This window comes from Falco punctatus (genome assembly GCF_963210335.1).
Source record: "Falco punctatus genome assembly, chromosome: 8".
NCBI classification, from domain to species: Eukaryota; Metazoa; Chordata; class Aves; order Falconiformes; family Falconidae; genus Falco; species Falco punctatus.
In genome coordinates, this window is record NC_137588.1 from 61,559,295 (window position 1) to 61,583,188 (window position 23,894).

The following is a 23,894-nucleotide window of genomic DNA, read 5'->3' on the forward strand; positions in this document are numbered from 1 at the left end:
GGCGGGCTGGGAGCAGCTGTGGCGGACGCGGTGCCAAGGCCCAGCCCCACGCAGGGGCCGGCGCTTTTCAATAGCCAGGCCGGGCGCCCGCATGGCAGCCAGCTGCCGCGGGGGCCGCAGGGCCTCGCCCCCCGCCGGGGAGAGCCGCGGGCCTGCGCTGGCGGCCGGCGAGGCGGGGGGCCGGCAGGGCGCCGCTGCGGCGAGGCCCCCGGGAGCGCGGGGCCGGGAGCGGGCGGTGGCGGCCGCCGAGGGGAGCGCGGGGAGCCCGCCGGACCGGCGGCCGCCGTGGGGGGCGAGGGGCGGGGCCACGCGGGGAGGAGGGCGCGCGTGGGGCTGGGGGGGGATGTGACGCTCGGGCGCGCGAGGCATTGTGGGAGTTCGCCGCCAGCCCGTCGAGCCGTTCCCGTTGGCCCCGCGGGCGAGAGCGGAGGCAGCGGCAGCGGGGCCGCCGCCGGCCCACGGGAGACATCTTGCCGCCGGAGGCCGCGCCGTAAGTCGCTGCTGGGGGTCGCCGGTGGGGGGCCGCCCGCCGTGCGGGGAAGGAGGCGGCGGGGGGTGCTGGGGGGGTCGGCGAGGGGCTCTGCCGCGGCGGGGCGGCAGCCGGCCCGGGGTGCCAGGGGCCCCGCGCCCGCCGGGGTGGGCTGTGAGGGAGGGGGGCACGCGGTCCCCCCGCCCCCGGCCTTCCCTGAGGAGAACCGGGGGCTCGAGGCGCGCCGGGCGGTCTGTCGGCTCTGCCTGCGGTGGCTGCGGCTCGGGCGAAGGCAGGCGATCCGCCCCGCGCCCAGCGAAATGGTGGCGGCGGGGCTGGCGTCTGTGGCAGCCGCAGCCGGGCTGCGCTGCGGGGGCTGGAGGGAGCCCGGCGGCCGCCCCGCGGGCGCTCGCCCCGCACGGGGGCTGCAGGCACGGCCGGGGGCGTCGAGCCGCGGCTCCCCCGCCTCTCTCTGCCTTTGCAGGCACGCAGGGGCTCCCCGGTCCCCTCCTGCCCACCTCGGGTCGTCGGGCGGGGGGAGATAATCGAGAGAAGCTGCGTAAAGCGCAAGTGAAAAGCAGCAGAGCGTGTCTGCAGCGTGTTTCACTTCGGGATGAAGAAGCCGTGGCGTAAAAGTTACCTGCCACATGTGAATGACTTAATTAAGACGAGTCAAATGACGTTTTTAAAACCGTAAGCAAAAGGTGCCACGAGTGGTAAAAATACGTGTTCGGCTGGAAACGGGGGCCCCTTATTCTTTCCGACCTGTCACTTCTCGTACAGCCTGCAATATGTCTGCCTGCAGGACCTGAGCAACCTACACGGCCTGGCTCTAGGTGTGGGTGTTCCTCATAGGGGACTGCGAGTACTGCAAGACGCAGGTGAATGCAGGTTCCTAAGGCTCAGCACAAGGGATATCGCAGGAGCATCTGGGTTTAGACCGAAGACTGATATGTCTGCGCATGTAGGAGACAGTAAGGGGAACAAACTCTTTCTGTAACTTAGATACTCCTATAATCCTTTTGTCTCCTCTGTAATCTCTAAAAGTAAGTTGTGGAAGGCCTTGTGAATTTGCACCTGAAGCCGGGAGTTGTAGCCAGATTGTAGGCAAGTGGGGTGGTGTAAAACTAAGGTTGCTTCATTTATGTTGATGGAAGGAGACTGTTGAAATACATTTGGACGAGGTTTGTTACTTATCTCTTGACCATACAAATGGACGACCATTTTTTCCCCCAGGACTGTGTGTGGCTGTCACTTAGCAACAGGTCTATAGGGAACTTTGCAACTCCACTGCCTCCCCCATTCCAAAGAGTAGAAGAAATAAATGAGCTAAGGAGCAAGCGAGCAATTAATAAAAGCAGAATCCAGAGTCTTGGGTACCACCCAGAGGTAAAAGATTTAAGTGGGAACAAAACAATTACAGTTGCTTTGAAAAAGATATTTAAATGCAATTGGGTACAAGACACTTTGTATCCAGTAGTGCCTAGAAAACTAGCCAGTGTGTGTGTTTTTTTGATGGAGGTTGTTTGGGTTTTTGTTTGGTTTTTTGTTTGTTTTTTTTTCAAGCATTCTGAAACAAAGAAACTATATTGATGTTTACTTAGCAATCTTTGCAGGTTGTTTTGCTGTTATGTATCATCTGGATTCCTAAAGAGTAACTTTGTTTCATTGTGTGAAAGGCATACCCTTCAGGTTGCCAGTAAAGCCAGATTTGACAGTGTAGATTAAGCTATAACGCATCTGAAATATAGTAGTAAGACTAGAATTTGGCCTAATGACAGTAATATAGGAAGAGTGCTTAAGCACTGCTGATTTCATACATCAGCATTAGCAAAAAGAGAAGTCCACCACTGCCAACTGAGTCTTAAAAGAAATCAGCGTGTTTAAATTTGTCTGTAGGAGTTGCTTGGGTCATCAGATAAAATACCAGTGTACAGCAACAAGCTTTGATAAAAGATACTCCCTTGATAAGATAGGTGATATCACTCCAGAAGAATGGTCAAAATCTTGTGCTCTCAAAGAAATTCAGAAGTATTTCTGTACAACTCTGTCAGCCAGGATCAAGGCCTGTTGTCTGTTCTGTATAAAAAGTAGTGCCGCCCCAGCAAGGTTATAAAGCAGGAATCTGGAACTGGTGCCACAAGAGGAAAAAAAGATCCTCCAGAGAGAGCCTGCCTTAGGAGAGGGTATATTGACCCAGTGGGCAGTGCAGTGAGTGTTAGGTTTTGTCAGCTCAGTGCTGCCTAGAGGTAAAATCAAAAAAGAAAAATGCAGTGTTTGTGGAAAGAGCGCAGTGCGTGCTTGCTTGCTTGTTGGGGAAAGACACTATAAACATGTAAAGAACTTACAGTTTCTTACCCAGACCCATTCTGAAGAGAGGATGATCAGGATTCATTCTTGATCCTTGCTCCAAAAGGAGTGATGCTAGAATCACACCATTCATGGCCTCCTCAGTGGGTCAAGTTCTTGCACTCCCTTTCCTCAGCAGTAAAGCGTCTATCTTAAATTTCATTCTACATCTGGATTTTTCCTTGGAAGCATCTGTGTGGATCCTTTAGTACATTTTTTGCTTTCTACCAGAAATGTGAAGGGGCAAATAATTTTTTCAAAATGTTCTTCAAAACAGTTTTTCTGAACATTGAATTAATAAATGATCCAGTGATTTAAGGTCCTGGATCACATTTTATGCCTCCTACCTAGTATACAAAAACCTGTAATGAACAAATGGGCTTGATTTCATGCTAGTACTCCCAGCAGTGGTCAGTGAAGACAATTGTATTTACGTTTTCCTGGCTGCTGGTGGCAGGATGCCCAGCTAAAACTCTTGTCATGCTCCCAGTACTGTTCATAGTGGACGTTTGCACATCAAGGGGATATTTGTTTCAGGGTTTCAGACCCATTGTGGGAGGGAGAGACTTTTGCCAGTTGAATATGATTGTGCAACAGTATTTTGTTTTGCACTCAGATTTTGTGAAAATGTTATTACTCTTTTCCCCATCCTCTGTGTTATCACTGTGGGACTTTTAGTGTCATTAATCTTCAACAGAAAGTACACCTATTGGGCAGTCATAGATGAGGAATGTTCTCTCAGTTTTCCAAGTGAACATAAGTGTATGTATGGTGCTACCTTCTCAGATGAGAAATTAATATAGTGCTGGAATGGCTGTTTCACAACTGGTTTCACTCCTCTGTTTCAGACCACAAGGAGTTACTGCTTTGATAAAGCACTTAAGCTAAAATTTGAAATCACATCAGATCAAACCATAACTGAGTGATTAGCTCTTCATTTATTACTGTCGTACCTAGAAACCACAGTCACAGACTGAGACACTGTTGTGCTAGGCAAGCATTATTAGAGACCATTTTATACTGACTCTATAAGCAATGCATTTTATAAATATGCCAGACTAGTTTCTGATTAGCCAAGAACAGAGCAAGTTAGTTGTCAAAGCAAATTTAAACGCACCTTTTCAAAAAGAGTTCAGCATGTGACTATTATTATACTACATAAACAGATTTAAGAGAGAATGGCAGCACTTACATTGTTAATCTTCCAAAACAATGGAAAGAAAATAGCATTGCAGTTAATCTCTTGTGATACAAAAATGAACTTTCCACTTAGTCTTTGTACTGGAAAGAAGAGGAAAAATAACTACTAAATCTTGGTATTTAAACTATTGTAGTAATGGTCTCCTGGATCGCACCACACTTACTGATGCGATGATATAGATGTAAATTTAATCATCTGTTTGCTGAGTGCAGTTAATACGCCACTGTAAGCCCATGATCAGACCAGTCCCTGCCCGACAGCAGTAGCATTCACAGTAATTTAAGTTATTAAGAACCAGTACCTGAAAACTATTAATAGCAGGGGGTTTTCATTACCACTGTTTGTTGAAAGTGTCAAATTGGCTGAGCTAATAAAGTACTGGTATTTGGAAATTAGGTATCACTTTACCAGGATGTGCAGGCTGTGCTTTGACAATTATGTGATGTTAAACCTTTCAGAAAAAGATGCCTATGCTCATTTTAAGAAGATAGCATTTGAAAGCGTGTTTTAGTGGAGTGTCTGTCTTTATAGAGAAAAATATGGTCAACCAGAGTTACTATAGCCAATTTCAAACAGGAAAATGTTACTTATACTGATATCATCACTACACCTTAATATTATTTTGTTTCTTAGAAAATGTATTTCTGGCTTGCAAAGACATGACAGCAGAGGAGCTTGAATCTTTGCTTTGAGTGAAATTAATCTACCATCAAAATCTCGTTTCTGTGAATTTTGAGATCTTAGAAAGCAGTTTGAGTCTTGCCACAGTCTTTAAGGGATTTTCAAAAGGCTATGAATTGGGTGCTAAATTCTGCAACTAAGGCAATTTGTGTCCAAGCACAGCAGAGCCACTGAAGAATCATACAATGGTTTGGGTTGGAAGGGACCTTCAAGATCACCTAGTTCCAACTCCGCTGCCACGGGCAGGGACACCTGCCACTGGACCAGATTGCTCAAAGCCCAGTCCAGCCTGGCCTTGAATGCTTCCAGGAATGGGGCAGCCACAGTTTCTCTGAATATAGCATTAATCTTGATTTGAAGTCAAAGGTGAACTTAGGTAATTTAACTCCTCGGTGATATCCCCTGATTATCACAGTGATAATTTTGTGAACTGTCATATATAACCAAAATCATTTTATTGTCAAATCTTTGAAGACTTTGCAATGTATTTGGTAAAGTTTCTCAGTAATTCCCTTGCAAAGGCAGGAGAGGGAAAAGAAAGGAAAGGATTGGTCCACTGACTGTCATTGACTTATTTTTCTTTTTAATTACCCTGCTCAAATCTTGTCTAAACTGTGGCGCATGTGATAAGGTTCCCTTTGGTTGCCTCCCTCATCTGCTGGCTAGCAGTGACTCAGCAAACAGCTCTGGTTCATTAATGTTGGCAGCATTCCAGAGTATCTGGTGTTAGAAAGATAAACTGAGAACATGTAAAGCATGCAGTTTTCTTCAGTTTTTGATTTGTCGCTATCTTTGCATTTAACTTCAATATATGTTTTTGTAGCTGTTGCAAGTGAAATCTCTTCTCTTTCCCTTCTTTTGTGCTGTGGAGAACTAGAAGTAGAGAAGAGACTTCAGGAGCTCATTGGGCCATCCCTTAGCTCAAAGGCAGGACAAACAGGTTCTGCAGAGTAATGATCCTGAATCCATAATTAAGCCTGAAAAAGATCTTCCATGCCAGGCTCTCTTTACCCCTTCCAGATTACATGGTTGGCACAACTAAAAGTGGTACTTGAAGCTTAATTGGAATTTCCCTCCCTCCACCCTCAACATCTAAAGATACTGTGATTCGCTACGTGTTGTAGGAACGGGATCCTCGAGACAAGAAGCTCTGAAACTCATCTTTATTGCATTTCACTCTTAGTACTACAAGTTCCAGAAGTTCTTGCTTTTTTTTCAATATGCAAGCCCCCTCACCTTTCTGGTTCAGGCAAAATTTGTCCTCACAAATAAACTTACAGCTAGAAAGCTTGTTAATGTACAATATGAGAGGATCAGGTTAATTGTTGAGATAGGCTCAGGGTTATCCTAAATATCGAGAGAAGTGTCACCAGGAGTATAAAATAAAGGGGGAAATTAACCTCTAGAATATGCAGAAGTGATAAAATAAGCCTATTATGAAAGAAAAAAAGACACCATATTATTTATGTGTAGGTGTTAGATAGCCACAGATGGCAGGAGACTGGAAGGTAGAAGTAGAAATGGCATGTTAAAGGAAAGAACATCTTCTGAACACTGGATGAAAGAGGTTGGAAACTAACAGCAAAATGTTTTGCTCAAGGGTGTTATAAGGGAGGTTGGTTTAGCGTGACCAATGACAATTGAAAGTACATTAACAACAAACTTAGCATTGCTATGGATAAATGATATGTATCTAGACAGTGATATACAATACCCATTTGTTTCAATATATGAAGGAACCACTTCCCTTCTGGATGAATAGTCATTTTCTTGGAACTAAAAATGAAAGGGCAGTGCTCTTTCATTTTCTGTTACCAGCTACAGCATGGTCATCCATGTGTGTCTTCCATTTGGATTTTTAGATTGGGTGAGCTGTATTTATTCCAGCTCCTTCAAAGCCTCTTTGGCAGTAATTCTCTATTGCTGCATACTTTACTCATACTTTGGTCCAAATGTTACAGCAACTGATGGCTAGATGACACTCTCCCAAAGAAAAAAGCATAACTTCAGGAAGTAAAGATTTCCATATTCTCTTCCAGCTATTCTGACACTCCCATAAACTCGTAAGCTAAATGGTTAATAGAAATTAACTGCTGAAGTCTTGCAGGTTTTCACTAGAAAAAATACGTTTTTCGTCATTCACCTATCGGTTACAAACCAAAGGAATTATGAGGATAGCTAGAAACATGGGTATTTCTCATGCCCACTTTCTCTGGTGTTTGATTCAGTGAACTTCTTGACATTTGTGGGATTAAACATCTGTAGTATTGAGGAAAATGGATTATGAAAATAATTTTTGGCAGAAAGTCCATAGCCAACTCAAAGCCACACCCAGCCTTCCTGCTAACAAAGACAGAGCTAACTAGATGAGAAATGCAATTAAATGGAAGGTTTTTGAAAACACTTGTGAGCTCAAGTTAGGCAGTTTCTCAAGGCAAGAAATTGGCTTTTGTTCTCCTCTTTGCAGAATAATAGTTGTTACAGAGCTGAATTCACAGCAGAGGAAAGGAGAAGGAGCCCTTTTGATGGCTTCCCCCTTCCAAAGCTTCCTGTCTGGTTTTTGACATGTTTCATACATGTGGTGTGACTTTCATCTGAGCTACTAAAATGGGATTATTTTGTTTACCTTTAACAAGCAGTAAGCCCATTGCATTTATTTTACTTAATGTGCTATGCAAGTATAGGCTCTTTGAATGGAGTGTGGAAGTGGAAAGAAAAATGATTTATTTACTTATTTATTATGTTTCTTTAGTTATTCTGAGTGGTCTTAATTTGATATGTAGTCTGAATCTCAGTGACTCATTGAGATTTAAAAGACTGTAAGACATGTCAGCACAGAACAGAAGTTGCAAAACTTAGAAGTGGGGTTAGTGAACCTGTCTTGCTTAACTGTGAGCTCGCTCAATCATAGTGGATTCAGAAGTATGGCAAATATAGTTAAGTTCATAAGGACAAGGACAGAATTCAGAATAAATGAGAGAAAAACAGGAAAGGAAGCAAAGAAATGGTGTAATGGGAAAGCAAGTTTAAAGGGGTTTCATTGTGGAGTACATAAATACCAGGAAAATTGCATTTGTATTAGGATTTTTGCAGTGAGGAAAGAACTAGGATGCACAGAAGTGTATGTATCACTGATGCATACCGCTGCTTTCCCTAGAGTTCAGATGTGTGGGAGGGAGGGAGGGGGAGATGGGGACCATCTCCTTTCCTCTGAGTTAATTTCAAAACCCAGTGTATTGCTTAAACCTTCAAAGATACCTTGAGATCCTGTAAACCCTCCACCTCTTTGGATTTGTCAGCTTCTATTTACAGCCTCAGCAGAAATCAAAGAGAGAAAAAAATATGTTTGACAGCTGCATCAGCAGTAGGTTTCTTCACCGAGATAAACTGAGATACAGTTGTTAGATATCTGTCGGGTGATTAGACCACGTTATGTTAAGGAAAGGTGGCAGATGAAGTTCATCAAATTCCTAGAGGGCATGTTGAATCAGTGCAGTCTTCAATGAGGAGATAGCTGGTTTCCGGTAGGTTCAAATCTCAAGGGGTTCACTTCAGATATTTCTAAAAATAGAAGAAAATACAGGACATGTATTTTGCTATGCATAGGCCTTTGTCTTGGAAATTCACACATGCTTGAAAATACAGCTTTTTGAGGAAGGTGAATATACTTTATGAAAGCTTTACTGGATACAGGTTTTCCTAGTTAGGAACGTAGTTATTCATGAGCAAAACAGTCCTACCACAGATGTTAAAATGCCCAGTCAAGAGTTTTTCCCAGAGAGCAGAGGGTTGTGTCAGTCTCCTTGCAGAAAGCATCCTCTGCTTCAGTGCAGCAGATCTGTTTTACATTAGGTAGTTACCAGTCTTTGCTCCAGTAATTGTACTGGGTTTAATCTGTTAGGAATTTCAGAAAAGTAATTCCAAAGCAGATCTATAGGAATTAATTTATCTGGCTTTATTATTTACTATGTTTATGATTGTTGGCATATATTTACTGTATAAAATTATGCCAAGATGACAATGGCAAGTAAACATTCTGTGAAAAATCATTTTAGGTTCTTGTTGTGTATACTCTGAAAAGGCAACTTGTCTGTGTGTTTTAGGCACCCTGATGCATTGCCTGTGCCAAAATACTGATTTGTCTTGAAATGAAGTATATGGTATTACAGCATCAGTCCTTACTGATAACCTTTTTTCTTTTTTTTTTTTTTTTTTTTTTTTTTTCTTCCCCTCTGTAGAGGGCTATTCCAGACCCAATACAGACAAAATGTCCAGCAGGGGTGGAAAGAAGAAGTCAACCAAGACTTCCCGCTCTGCAAAGGCTGGGGTCATATTCCCTGTTGGAAGAATGCTACGTTACATTAAGAAAGGCCACCCGAAGTACAGAATTGGTGTTGGTGCTCCAGTGTACATGGCTGCTGTACTGGAATATCTGACTGGTAGGTTTTGCTGAACAATGTGAAATAATACAAACTGAATTTGCACAGAAAAACCCAAAAAAGATCCTCTGATTTATAGATGACTAAAAAAAGTTATAGCTGAAGTAAGCTTAGATCACACATCTAAGCCAAAATGAAGGTATGCCCACCACTGCCTTGGAACTTTGATGGCTTTTGTGCGCTCCAGCGCTGGATTTGCTTTGACCGCTTGTAAACGCTCTTCTTCCCCATAGGCAGTCAGAAGGATTCCTGCTAACATCAATGCACATGGACTGGGCCTATGGTGTTGCAGTCCTTCCTGCTCCAATTTTGTGCCTGGTGGCTTTGTTTGGGTTGTAATTGTCTGTTAAGCATATACATTCCTTTTAAAATGGAGAGCTGCTCAGTGTTTACACTGGGCTGAGATTGCTTACAGCGTTGTTTAAACATTTTTGTTCAATTTACAGATTATTTTTGAGACTACATACGCTGTTAGCAATTTGTTTGGTTGAGTCTGTATAAATGCGCACTGTGTTCATCTGCCCTGGATCAGCATAGCTTATTTGCTTACATTTGTAGTCCTTTCACATCACATCAGAATTCTAACACCTTAAATAATTATCTCATCCTCACAGTACCTTCTTGGAGGATGAAAGTGTTATTTTTCCTCCATTTAGAAAGAAGCTTCAAAGGAAGAAAACGCTTTGCCCAAAGACATACACAAGTAGGCATGCAAGTAAAGATCTTTACATAGAAGTTCTCTCAAATGAGACTCAAAACATTGCAAGTTTACCCCACAAACATTACAAAAGTAGCCCTCTAACAGAAAATTAACCCCAACTATAATATCATCAACATATGAGCTTTTCACAATATTGGTTTGCTTAAAACAAAATACACTTTAAAAAATGGATAAGAATAAACCACCAATTTAATCACATCATGAAGCCAGATTGACTTATAAGCATATACCTACAGGCTAGAGGTCTAGCAAAAATCACAAGTGCTAGATGGATTAGCGTTTGGGGACAAATTCTATTAGCATGAGTAAGGAAAAGCCTGAATTAGATCTCATTTCTCATAGCAGTGTTTCTTTGTACAGTGCATCTGCTTATGTCAATGTTCTGGTTGCAGCAGGTTCATGTGTTTCAAGGGACAGTAGTCTTTAAGCTATAATGGTGTGCTCAGCCTCTGAGGAAGAGATACAGTTCATTCTTTCTTTGAATTAAGCACTAAGTAGCAAAGCCTGTGGTTTAACTTTGCTGGGAGTATTTAAAACCGAAGTGACCTGACTCTTAAGACAATTTTAGATACACCTTATAATGATATTGAAGAACAGAAATAGGCTGATATTTTTTTTTTCTGCAAAGTTTCTTCTTCTCGTAAAGACGAAGACTGGTAACATTCGAAAATAATTAATAGCGTGCTTATTTTTAAGGTATTAATATTAAATTATTGAATTTTCTCAGCCTTCAAATATCCTTTTTTTTTTTTTCTTCACTTGTTCATGTTCATAGTTTTCTTTATTTGGGCCTTTTCTTTAAAAGAATGCTTTTAAACTTCATAGATGGCCTTAAAAAATTAACATTTCCTTCAGCCAGGTTCCTGCTTACAGCAATAACAACTCAAATAAAATGCTTCTTAGGGTGAAGGGTGCTTTGAATGCTGCCCTTTTAAAGAAACAGAACAATACAGGTGAGCTTAAGGCACTGCTAATGAGCAGCACATGTTATTGGTTAACTGTTTGATTTAAAGTGTTTACTGAGGCAGTGATGGTTAAGGCAGCTAAGAATAGGCTGGGGAAATAAAGGTGTTTCTTTAACTGCTGTGCATCCTGGGAAACTGTCTGAGGAGGTTAACAACAAAAAAAAGCTAAAAACCCCAAAGTTGCACATGTGGCTTCTTTAGGGAAAAAAAAAAAAAAAGGAGGGGGGAAGGACAGCTAAGGGCAAAAGTACCTTACTTTTCTCTCCCTTTAAATGTTTTTAAGCTGGTGTGAGAATTTTTTTTTCTTCTTTCTCCTCTGAAAGCAAAGTAGATAGTCCTAGTATCCTGTATCTCAGGGTTTTGTTACATTCTTACACATAGATACATCTCAAAAGCCTAGATACTCTTTTCTTTCCTTACGGAGTTAGTAACAGTTATATATTTTATGACTGTTTCAGTCTGGTGGGGCTTTTCCCCCCCTTTTCTTTCTGTAAGTGTTTCACACTTTATATAGTGTAATTTTTCAGCCTTTAATGCTCAGTATGTTTTCTGAACTTCAGGTCATTCATCTTTTTCAGTATAATTCAGAAACATTCCCTTGAAATGGGGTGCTTGGAGATTTTTGGTTTGTGTTCTTTTTACCTCTTGGCAGTTATTACTTCACAAAACCAGAGAAATCCTGACTTCTCTCCAGGAGAGTTTTTAAAGATGCTCATGTCAGCACATGATCTGAGACTAAATCAAAGCATTTCAACCATTTCAAAATAAAAGCAGGAACGTGACATAATAGGAAGGAGACCATGTGAAGTGGCATGCTAATAAATTGGCTAAATCAAAAAAGCAATCCTGTGCATCCAGGAAGGAGTGGAGAAGCACAAAATATCAAAAGCAGTTGTAGGAAAGAACTTCAGAAAAGATTGGGGGGGGGGGGGGGGGGGGGAAGTGACAGAGATGTGACCTAATAGAACCTACTAAGGTTTGAAAATTAGTTCATGTGTGTGCAGAATATGGCACTGACTTTAATCCTTTAGAAGATGAAGTGCTAAATTTTGCTGGCCTTTGCTAAAGTTTACCTCTGATGTAAATCTGAAAATTAGCTCATAATATGCTCAGATCTGGGGTTTTGGTTTGGTTCAATTTGATATTTGAACTTCCAATGTTTCCAGCTGTTCAGAACTGGAGTTCTATTCTGGATCCATCTGTAGTTATGACTTTATCCATTTTGTACTTTGAAGGTAACCTTTGAAGCTGTTACCAGGTATGTACAGCTACTCATCAGAAAGTAAAAATACACGTTCTGTAATTTCTTGTAGTCTATGGGCCCATTTGTAATTTAAGCCCTTCTTCATTCTGCCCGACAAAGTGCTTTTTCAAACTACATTTATTTGTATTAGCATGTTTATACACGGCACAGCTCCACTAGCAAGGACATGCACTGTTTTAGCACACAGGAGTTAGTCTGGCTGCTTCAGTTGCTGAGAACTAAAAACTGCATCTTTGTTGGGTTGCTTTTCAGTCTCTTGTCTTCTGACAGCTTCTTGTACAGGGACTGGCTGGCGTGCATCTTCCCTGTGTTGTCTGTTATAGTAACTTTAAAAATAATAATAAAACTGCTATATTATTAGGTGTACCGTTTGTCTTCTGGTCTTCAGCTAATGAAGTGTTTTTCCTTATCTTACATTTCAATATACTTGGCACATAAACAGGTTGCACAGTGAGTATTCTTCTGTTACCTGTTCACTAAAGGTTCTTGTTATCTACAAGTAATGCTACAAAAGAACTCACTAGCACACCCAGTATATGCAGTTTGGTTTCTTAAGCATACTACCTTCTTATTCTTTTCTGCTTTTCATCTAAGGAAATAGTGTGTAATGTCCACTGTAAATAGGATGTAAGTTCATGGGTGAGTGTGCAGAAAGTACCTTTGAGTTTTACCGATACTGAAGCAAGTGTATATACTTCTTTCTCTGCTCTGGAGGAATAGTATGGATGCTGAAGAACCATAATGCATGGTTCTTCTTTCTTTTCTGCCCTTGCAGTGGCAGTTCATGCAGTGCTGTCTGTCTTGCAGGGAATAGTCAGAATATTTGATTAACTTCTGCTTATGCTGCAGAATTAATTTTAAGCATTATCAACAGCTTTAAGTTGACAAGAAGTTCAATGTTAGTAATTCATTTTGTCGTCTTTCCTTTTTGTGGCACTTGTTTTACAATGGTTTATTGCCTATTTATCTTCCCTAACGTGTACTTCATAAAACTGCAATCCACTGCAAAGTAGTGTATCATTATCCATTTCTGTAAAAAATAAAATAAAATACTAGGTTAGTCAAGAGGATGGCCGCTGTCTTCATCTGGGGCATTGCAGCCACTCAGGTGAAGTTGTATGGTTTGTATTTGTCAGAACTGGTCCAGCCATACATGTGATCAGATATATTCCCTTAAGATGTGTATAGCTTGCACAGTTACAATATAGTCCAAACTTTCTTACTAGCTGAAAAAGATTCCTTTGCCCTTAAAAAATAGAGATCTCTTGAGCATATTTAAAGGCAGCAAGAACTAGGCCTGCAAGTGATTTCTGTTCCCCCTGCCCCCCATCGTTTTCTCTACGCTGTAAATAATTTTCAATTGCCAAAATGTCATAGCAAATGAGGAGAAGGAGAAGTTTATAAAACAGCAGGAGAACAGGAATACAGAAGAAATGAGACTTTGATTTATATTTGTTCTGTACATACTGAAGTAAGGTAGGAGAAAATGTTAAATGTCTGTTTTCTCCATTAGATTTTTATTTCTCAACTGGATTTTTATTGCCCATTGTGTACTGTTGATCATGTATTTTGTTAAAATGTAAAATGAGCACCTTTTGAATCCCAGGGTTAGAACGGCTTCTGAGGCATTCTGGTGCTTACCTGAGTTTTTGTTTTCAGGCTTTCTGATGTCACCAGAATCCCTTAATGGAGGTTCATGTGCTGGAGCTCAGTTCGTTGCATTTTCATCTTGATTAATTTTCGATGTGGAAAACTTTCTTAAGCCAGCTGCTGATTGGCTGCAAATTGAAAGTCCTTCCTGAATGCAGTAAGTTTAACTGCTCACTTCAGATGCTCACTTTCCGATGTGCAAGCTGATCAACTTGAACTGCTGTTCACCTCTTGTGTTCTGCTTGCTGCTGAAAATTTTTACAGGGTCACTGAGGAAAACAATGATTTGCCCTGTTTGTCAAAGTAGATGTACTGCTGAACTTCTGCTTGGAAGCAGAGGGGAGCTCAGAGGTCCACAGTAAAAAAGCATTAGGTTAAAAGCAGATTCAAGTTCCAGGCATTCAGAGGCTACCATAAATAACAGTCCTTAGGGAGTAATGAAATTTAAGAACAAAATTAATTGATAGTATCTCTTTGATACTGTTGAAATGTGCATTCGCTACCAAGATACATTTCTTCTATTTAAACAGACAGCTTTAGAAACACTAATCCCTATTATGGTGCTGTGCCACAAATTGTGTCCCAAAAGAGGTTTAAAATAAATTAGCATCTTGTAGAACCTGTGCCTTACTTGAGCAAGCATGAACCTACCTCTTCAGATCCAGTGTGGTTTTAGTATGGATTAATGTTGGACCTAAAATACAGCAGGGTTGTTTATGGCAATAGTCTCACAAGCAGAGACCTTTTGAACATGTCAGCATAGCAAAGCTCCTTCATAACATTTCTCTTTTATGTGAGACTTGTGTCACACTCTGAAGAGAAGTGATTGTCACAATGTAGAATCATTATGCTTGTGAGAAGTGCCTCTTTAGGTATAAAACTTTGCATTGTTACTAATTGAGTGACCAACTTTCTGAACTTACAAATGTGTGAATCGGTCTGCTTCAAATATATATAACTGAAGAGATTTCATGACTGATAAGCCCTTCCTTGGCTCCACAATTGCAAACACTTCGGTGTGTGTCTATTTTACTTTGTAGTCCCATAAACTTCAGTGGGTCTCTTGAGTTACAAAAGCTAAGTTGATACAAAATTACTTACCTGGTTATGGTTCTAATGTATTCTCCAAGCTACAGAGATCAGGTTTGATGAAAAACAATAAACGCCAAAGCATTTTCTCTTGATAAAAGCCCTAATGGTGCATACTGGTATGTCAACATAGGCATTTCAGAGGGGTAAATGTGCATCAGAATTTGCATTGTGACGTGTATCTTATTGCGATAACATAAAAAATGCTGGGCTGGGTTGGTTTGTTTTTTACATCACGTCACTGAATTATTTTCTCCCTTGAAAATATTAAATTTTAATATCCTTAGATCTAGAACTAAATACTTTTTATTCTGGTAACAGGCATTAGATCTATTTATTTGGCTAAGTTGCAACAAAATAATGGCTTCTACTATAAATTGCTGCTCAATTTAATATTGGTATCACCCTTTGTTTTGAAGAATGGAGTTTAAGTGTAAAACAAAAATTTGGCTGATTTTGCTACACTTTTTTTCTACCCTTATCTTTGTCTTAGCTTGTGTCTCTTCTTGAGAAGAACAAAAGAACCTAGAAAGCTTAAGCCTTTTCTTCTTTGGCCCTTTATTCTTGGGACTGATAGTTGTAGCACAAATTGGTAAAAAGCTGGAAGATATCCTACCTTTCTAGAGTCACATGCAGTTTCTTTCCTCAGATTGTCTCAGACTTTAGAAGTTCTTACATCAAGTATTGTAAGCATGACTCTTCCCCTTTTCTTTTCTCTGTAAGGATTATTTAAGAATGCCTCAGTTCAGATCATGCTATATGTTTGGTCTTCAGTCTTTTTTCCCCAGTACATTTATCCATGAATTTTTTTTTAGGGATGAAATTCCACGTGCATTCTTAGGAGCAGTTGGATGAAATACTCCGTTCTCAATATAAAACCTCATTGGGGAAAAATAAACGTAGGGAGTATACAGTAAACAGTGAAATAACAATATTGTTAAAACAAACAGGAGGTACTTGTCCTCCAAACTGCAAAAATGTCTGTAATGTTGTGAGCCTTGTTATTGCAAGATGTTGTGGATACCAGAAAAGAATACCAAACCATCCTGAATAGTTTCAGAAAACAATTAGACACATCCATAGAAATAAAATCCATTGGGAGACTAAACACAAAGACGGCATTTCTAGGTTGGGAAACCGCTAGTTGTACATGGATGAAATCAGAGGGCATGTGCTGGGAACAGCATTTCAAGTTTGCCTGTTTCTTTAATCCTCCTGAGCACCTGCTCTTGGGCAGTGGCTGGGGACTGGGTGTCAGGCTAGAGGTATTTTTTACTCTGATGAAGTTACAACTTGTCCATACATCCACCTACCACAGAACATCCAAAGTAATGGATTTTATCTGCTTTGTTCTCAAGACATGGATTATTAAAAAAAAAAAAAAAAAAAGGCACTGAACGTGCTGTATAGTCACTCCTATACTGCTTCTGTGAAGTAATGGGGAAAAATATTTGTAAGTATTTTTCTTATAAATAATAAGTTGTATTTGTCTACAGATACTTGTATTTATTATGGTTTCCATTGCTATCTTGATACAAAAAGACTTGATGTGGGGGGAAGACTGAGACAACAGCAATTTAATGAGTCGTAGTATTTTCAGTAATAAACATTGAATCCCACTTTCCTCACTGCAGAGGCAGTATCTAATAAAACCATTATCACCATCTGCCAGATCACGTTGAAATGAGTTACAGTATAAAAATGAGAGCACAGCATACATGGGTTGCATCAGCTTTGGCCATTGTTTAGTAAAGCCTTTGAGACTGACTTGTATGTCTTGCTTCTCTTTGTAGGGGTGTGGGTGCGCATGCCCTTGATACACATACCCATTTCCTCTTTCATGCCCAGGGTTTGGAGTCACTTCAGTAAAATCCAAAATTACAATATTAAATCCTCTCCTCTTTTGCTTTTGTTAATCACGTTATTAATGTTCACTGAGTTTCAGTAGATGATTGGTATCTGCCACTTCTTTAATGTTTGGAAATGCAAGTTCCTAACATGTGCCTGCAATGGTTAAAGACTAAGCTAGGACCAAGTCTTAAGACATGAGTAGTCTCCTGTACTTTGTAACAGCCAGACCAAAGCATAGATGCTGTACTTGATCAAGTAACGTCTGGCAGCAGTTATATTAATCATGTTTGAGTGCGTTTCTGAAACATATGTAAACTGTTAGGAGTAACAGCGAAGTGTAAACTGCTAGGTAGAGGAAGCTCCACTGAAAAATAAAAAAAAGTTAATTTGAGTTATATCAGGATTCTTGAAGTCAGTGGAGAAGAAATAGGCTATCTCTTTTTAACTTAGTACTCAGGGTATGACTGTCATAATAGATAACATTTGAGATGACATTCACTTTCTGGTTTCCCTGAAAAGTGGACATTCATACTTTTTATAGATCAATAGTAAACCAAGAAAATTTTCAAAAATAGGACATTAAATAACACTGGATCTCTTACAAAAACAATAATGGATGGTATTAAAGTGTAGAGAAGAGCTGAAAAGAAGTGTGAATCAGATCAGAAGGCTCTAAGTGGAAGTGGCTTTTGTGGCCTGAACTTGAGTTTTATGTAAACAGCAGTCTATCATCTGCCTCCCAGAAATGCAAAACTTACAATAACTTGGCAAAGTTAACAGTTTCTTCTTTAAGGGGCCTAGTTTTGATACAGCTCAGACACTAAAGACTGAAAGGTTTGGGGTTTTTTTTATCACATCCTAAGAGAACGATTGCCCTGCTGAGAGTTGAGGTTTCATCAAGGCTTGTTCAAAGCAGTAAAATTTCTTGAATTGATTTTCACTGCATCAAATTTCCATGACTTTGAACCAGGGCTGAGAACTGTTTTATTGGAATGCATGAGAGGGAAAGTGTTGTTAAATGACTCTACCTTCGTTCTTGCAACTGCAGATTCCGGAGGGATTGGGTGGAATACACAGAGAGAAGAATGCAGGAAACTCTTAGCAGTCTTGGTTGATTGGGGCTGATTGAGTTAAAACCTTCTGGAATCATGTGAAATTATTCTGAAGTCAATAAAATGCTGATGGAAGGATGATTAATTTAAAGTACAATAAACAGACGCCTTGTCATGTAGTTGGCTTTGTAGCAAATACATATTTTCTTAGTGGAATTGTATCAATATTCATTTTTTCTTTGATTTCTGGATATTGTTTTCAATTTTCTTCTGAGGAGAGGCTTCAAAATTTTTTAGAACCCCTGACTTGTTCCTGTTGGAACTCGTGTGTTCACAAATTGGCCTCATGTCAATACATCACCTGTTAGTTGTTAAGAGTTTAATTTTCAAAGCTATGATTTCATCTCCCCGAAGAGAAGGTGGACAAAGGGATTCAATGCAACAGCAGTGTTTTAGCTTGAAATGTAAACCAAAAAAAGAAAAAAACATTTTGGGGATGAACTCAGACCAGATTGAATTGAGTATTTACATTTTGAAAGTATTATAGCCTGGAATGCGCAATAAGCTAAAGGCCTTGTCATTTAGGCTTTAAAGGAGTTTTATTCAGTAATGACCAGTAATATTTTGTTTCAAAATTAGGACAAATGAACTAGAGCATTCTCCAGGAGTGGGAGAAGAATGCACTTGCTTTTGTTTCCATCCAGATCTGCAGTTGCTACCGTACCTGCTTTGTTTTGGTCTAATAGTAACTTGTTTCTTTTAACCTTCTGTTGAGTTCTTGTTCCAAAATTTGCAAGTGGTCTGAAATAGCAGAGTAAGGGTATTCAAGGCAGAGCAGTACCACTGTGAAACCAGGAAAGGCAGATAATGAAATTGGGGACTTAGTAGGAGGACCAAGAGGTGCCCAGAGATCAGTTTCTGCAAGCAGAGGATGAGGAACTCGCCCTGAAAACCTGCTTCACGATGAGGTTTCTGCGGAGGCTTGTAACACTTTTTGGTTGTTTTTGAGTAGGAAATGCCTTGAGAACAGCTTTTCCTGTGGTCTTATCTCAGGCTTAAGTACAAAGATATACAACCTGTTTTCTTTTCTCCTTTAAAAATATTTAACTGAACTTCTAAAAACCTCACCAGAAGGAAAGCGGTTTTGGTTCAAGTGCTGAGAACAGGCTTAGACCAGTTTTCATTACTCGTATCCATTTGCCTGGTTATAAATATTACAAAAGATTTTTTCAATCGATATAAATGAGAACTACCTTTCAGTTAAATTTTAAGAGAAGATTGCTTAACTTCTAGGACTTTCCCTTCCCACTTTAACCTCCTGCTTTTAATGATGACTGAAAAGAAGAATAACATTAATCAAAACTGTTTGTTGAATCAAATTGATGTGTTCATGTTATAGTCAGATTTCTAAGGCATCTGTCAGTTTTCTTGCTACATAACAGCTGTCCAATCATGAATATATCACATGCTGACATGGCATTCCTACTTAATTTTTTTCTTTCTTAATTGTATACTTCTCACAGCTTTTTCACTGGATTGTTTTGTATCTGCAGTTGAAGCAATATAGGTTGTTTTGCTTTTTTGGTTTGGAATTATTCAAAAGCACAGAAAAAGTAATTGTGTAAATATAAAGAGTATCTCTTCATATTAACCTAAGGTTTCAATATGTAGTAGTTGAAGCATTATACCTTAAAATTCTTATAGTATTGCATAACTTGTGTATTTTCCTCATTTTTTTTAAAAAACAGAGATTTTAGTGTTCAGTACTTCTGTAAAGTGTCTCAGCTGCCTGTTGCCTGAGTACTGGTGGTGTAATTATTCTCTAGGGGGGAAATGCCTTGAGTAAATATATGAAAGGAATGGAATAGACATTATGCAACTTACATCCTTTCTGTGAGGCCTCATTTTTGTAAAATGTTCTCGTTTTGGTCTTCTGGCTGGATAAATACAAGCTGAGTGAATCCTGATGTCATGGAAGCTCTTAACACTTTCCTTTGCCTGAACACTAAGAAGCAAAGCTTTCTCTCTTGACCCTGTTCAGTTGCAGGAGTTGATTTTTTGAATGTCTGTTTTTTCCCCACTGTTGCATGACTACCTTTAATGAAACAGAATGTTTCAATGACTCAAACCTTTGAACCTGGTAGAATGGCACTTCCAAAGATGGGTCTGACCTAAGAATTCAGATCCAGTCTCAATTTTAAATACCTTTTTCCATCTACTGCTTTTCCCAGCTCCACACCTAAATCCAAAGCTATTATTCCAGAAATTTGAGTCAGCCCCTTACAGAGAGTGATAGATTTTCATCTAATTTGAAATTGGTTTAAAACATGGATGAAACACCATTCAAATCTTTAGAATTAAAGCAGCATAAAACAGATGTGAAAGTGAAGCTGCCTGCAAGCGAATTCCAGGCAGGTAGTTGGGATCCCATCCAGATCCAGAAAGTCTTCATTTCTAGCACTTGTAAGTGCTCTGATCTTTTGGGTTTGGATTAGGTTTGTTTCTGTCAGTACTAAATCAAAAACTTGTTGCCTCTGTTGGCTTCAGCTTGAATACCTCCTAATCTTCTGTTTTCAAACAGGGGGGAATTCCTCCTCCGACCAGACGTGTGTGCAAGCTGAGTGTTGCTGTTCTCTGTGCTGTGGGTCCCTCTGCACGCACAAGCAATACTTGATTATTATTGGAGAGCTGAGGAGAAGGCTAGAAGAAAAATTCCACCCTCCATGCCCTCCTCCTTTCTCCCTCTCCCCAAGCTCCTCTTTTGTGGTCCTCGAGGCCAGTGCAAAGCGTTCTGTTCCTGAAAAGGAAGTGGGGTACCTCAACTTCCCTAAAGGACCATTAGAAAACTGTAATTTCGAAATGAGTTTCCTGTCCAAGGAAGAGGGCTTAGCACTTACAAGAACAGTTCTCCACTGTACGAGGCAGACATTTTAGTTTTATGAGGAACAAATAAAACATTCCTCTGTGCTTTACAGGCATAACACTTTCTTAGACTCTTTAGTTACAAAATGACCTGTCTGCATAGTTATGCTGATCAGTTGCAGAGAGTAACACGGCCCAACTGTTTCGCGCTGCCTGATGCAGTAAAGAAGCGGAGGTGGGGGAAGCAGAGGCAAACCAAAAAGTAGTCTGCTGTTTGCAGCAAATCCTTCCCATGCTTATCAGCTGGTAATAAAGCCTGAGATACAAACAAAACAATTCCTGATCTGGAGAGGTAGAGATGCTGGCCTTATTACAGTGACACAGAATCTCTCTGAGGTTAGCGGGGATGCACGGGGTGTAACCAAGAGCACAGCTTGTCCATTGGAAGGTGATACAGGTCTTCTGTCACAACAGGCGGCTGTATGCGGTACTGAATGCAAGCCAAACCTCACGTGTCTGAGCTGTGGCTTTTCAGAAGTATGTGAAAAGGATTATGCCAGCTTAATTCAGTTCTTTGGAGGTGTGGAAAGCATAGTCAAGTTGACCTTACCCTGCTAATCCTGCTTTAAAAATAAATTAAAGCAATTGTTGTCAGCATGAAATGTTGAGTTACTTTTGGGGGCTTAAACTTAATGTTCTATCTTGCCCTATAATAAAGTTAATTGTGTATTTTGAAGAACACAAAAATAGTGAAAACCTATCAAAATCCTCAATGAAGTTTAACTATAGAACATCCAGAAGCAGCTGTAAGTTTTCCAGTAGGTGTCATAACTAGCTTATTATGGGCCTTACAATGAAAAAATAATTGGAGAATCATGTTAAATTCAATCTAATGAAAAGCTGTAGTCTGTGCTATATAGTATTACTTAAGATTTACTATGTGTTATGGTAAAGGTATGTGGTCATGTGGGCTTTGATTTTAGTCTTTTCCACTTCCAAATTAACATCTTAATTCAGTTCTATTTGCCTCTAAAGCAAACTTATAGGAGAGCTTTCGTGGTATAGTCTGTTATTAAATCTGAAATCAATCTCATACCCTATTCTAATGTTACATTTTAATATATTAACATAGAATAGATGTAAAAAAGACGTTTTAATGTTCTTTTTTCTCCAAACATTACCAGGTTTGCAGAAGCAAATCTACCAAAAGCAAAACACAGTCTATACAGAGGGAGGCAAAAGGTTGTATAATAGAGACAGCAGTAGCACATAATTACAAAGTCAAATAAATATGTTACGTCATTTTTTTAATTGTTCCCCAGACTTTCTTGTAATTAATTGCATTCTTTGCCTAAGGCTTCTTGAGTTGAAGACAGGTAAGTTAGCAGGTAACGCTCTAGCCTTTTACTTCGTAGACCCTTGCAGGGGAGCAAGTTAATCTTTCCTAATTCCAACAAAAGCCATCAAATGCACAGCTGTTAAATGGATTTTGTCAGGACTGGAAATTTCTTCTAAGGAGATAATTTACTGGGAGCAAACAAACATGATTCATCAATTACTTTCTCTGGACAAAAACTTCTCAGAGGAAAAAAAATATCATTAAGTAAGTGTAGCAGCAGAGTGTGTATTCTTAATGTTCTAGCTTGAATGTGTGCTTACATGCTTCCATAACATTAAAAATGAGAAACTGAGAATAGCATCTTTTCCAGTAATAAAAAAGTAGAAGCGATGCAAGCCAGAACTTACATTTATGACAGGTTTGAGGGGAAAAAAAAGATAGCATTTGTACACCTAATACTCTGTCCCTGATAGGAGAAGGGATCCTAGGAGGTGAAGTGACAGTAGCCTTGAGAAGAACACTGAAAAATCAAGAATCTAGGGGAACTTCTTTAAAAGGACAAAAAAGTAAATGAAGTTTAGACCACAGGACTTCAAGTACGCATTTGTCCTTCAATGAGCAGACATATCAAAAGAAAATTATAATTTTAGAGTTAGATGTCTGTTGAGGGTATTGAACAGCAGTTAGGAATAACATGATATAATTCAGGTATCTTTTTGCATGGATGTTAAATAACACATTGATTTTTCTTAATGATCACAATGTAATTAAAAGAGGCTTACTTTCTCCCCAGCGGAAATTCTTGAATTGGCTGGAAATGCAGCAAGGGACAACAAGAAGGGTCGAGTCACTCCTAGACACATCCTGTTGGCTGTAGCAAATGATGAAGAATTAAATCAGGTAAGACAGAACTCCGCCGTGTGAGGGCCAGGATTTCCTTTAGGGCTTTTTAAATTGTCTTTCCATATAGCTGAACTGTAACTCAAGACCTCTGCTTATTGAGTAGCCCACCAGGAAACTGCTCATTCGCTCACTAACACGCTGCCTGTGTAACTAACTACAGCACTCAGCTTAATTATGTATTTCAGGACTCTTAAAACATGTGAAAATGCAATGGATATGTAATATGACATTTGCTTGTGCTATTACAACCACTTCTGTTAGAGTGGGATATTGTCATAAATTCTACAGAGACGTGGAGAAAATCTTGCAGATTGGTTTTTTTTTTTTGTTGGCTTTTGTTTTCCCCCTTTATGCAGCTTAAGACTCAGTGGGACCTATCCTGCTCCTGTCATTGTTACAAAGTCTGTCATTGTTACCACAGAATTAAGAGTTCTGGAACTCTTGAAAGTCTGTGTCTTTTGCAGATTTCAAGATACCTTTAACTTAGCCACAGAAAATTTGGGTGTTATTATTACAGTGTTGTGGTGTTAGCCAGAGGCAGTGGCCAGGATTAATGCACCTTTGTGTGAGGTGCTGGACAAACACACCTTTTTCTGAACCTATGTGTCATGATGGGGCAGGGAAAAAAGTATCCCCAAATCAACTTACTTCTGACTTTATCTGAAATTTGATAATAGTTTCCATTCATCATCCTTTTGTAAGCTTGGAGCATCACTGAACTGTGGTTGGGGAGCAGTAAACGTGAATCAGAAGGTGGGAGTACGTGAGGGACTTTGATACTCACCTTTCGTATCCTCCCAAATAGGGAATTAGTCCCAGTTAGATGTATAAAAAAATGGGTTAAAGTGGTTTTAAATACAGAACATGATATATTTCACCTCTGCTTTTAAAGGCTTGAATGATCTGCACACTTTTGAATATTGATCTGCTTTTCTTCAACTACATAAAGATTTTTTTGAAGAAAGACTTCCAGGTATAGAGATTTGTATAAATGTTACCCTCCATTTAAAGTTTCTTTTTCTAAGGAAAAAAAAATATCTGTTTTAAAAATATACTTTC

The 23,894-nt window shown here is 39.9% G+C and overlaps 1 protein-coding gene across 4 annotated transcripts in view; it reads left to right on the plus strand.

Annotated features, from left to right (window-relative positions):
* Window positions 1-347: 347 nt before the first annotated feature.
* MACROH2A1 (macroH2A.1 histone) overlaps window positions 348-23,894 on the plus strand; it is a 47,264-nt gene continuing 23,717 nt past the window's right edge. For all 4 annotated transcript variants that reach the window (XM_080398505.1, XM_080398507.1, XM_080398506.1 and 1 more), the window contains exons 1-3: window positions 348-490; window positions 8,939-9,139; window positions 22,726-22,832. In XM_080398505.1, coding sequence (XP_080254631.1) covers window positions 8,968-9,139; window positions 22,726-22,832 — 279 coding nt within the window. In that variant the 5' untranslated portion in view covers window positions 348-490; window positions 8,939-8,967. The remainder of the gene's footprint in view (window positions 491-8,938; window positions 9,140-22,725; window positions 22,833-23,894) is intronic.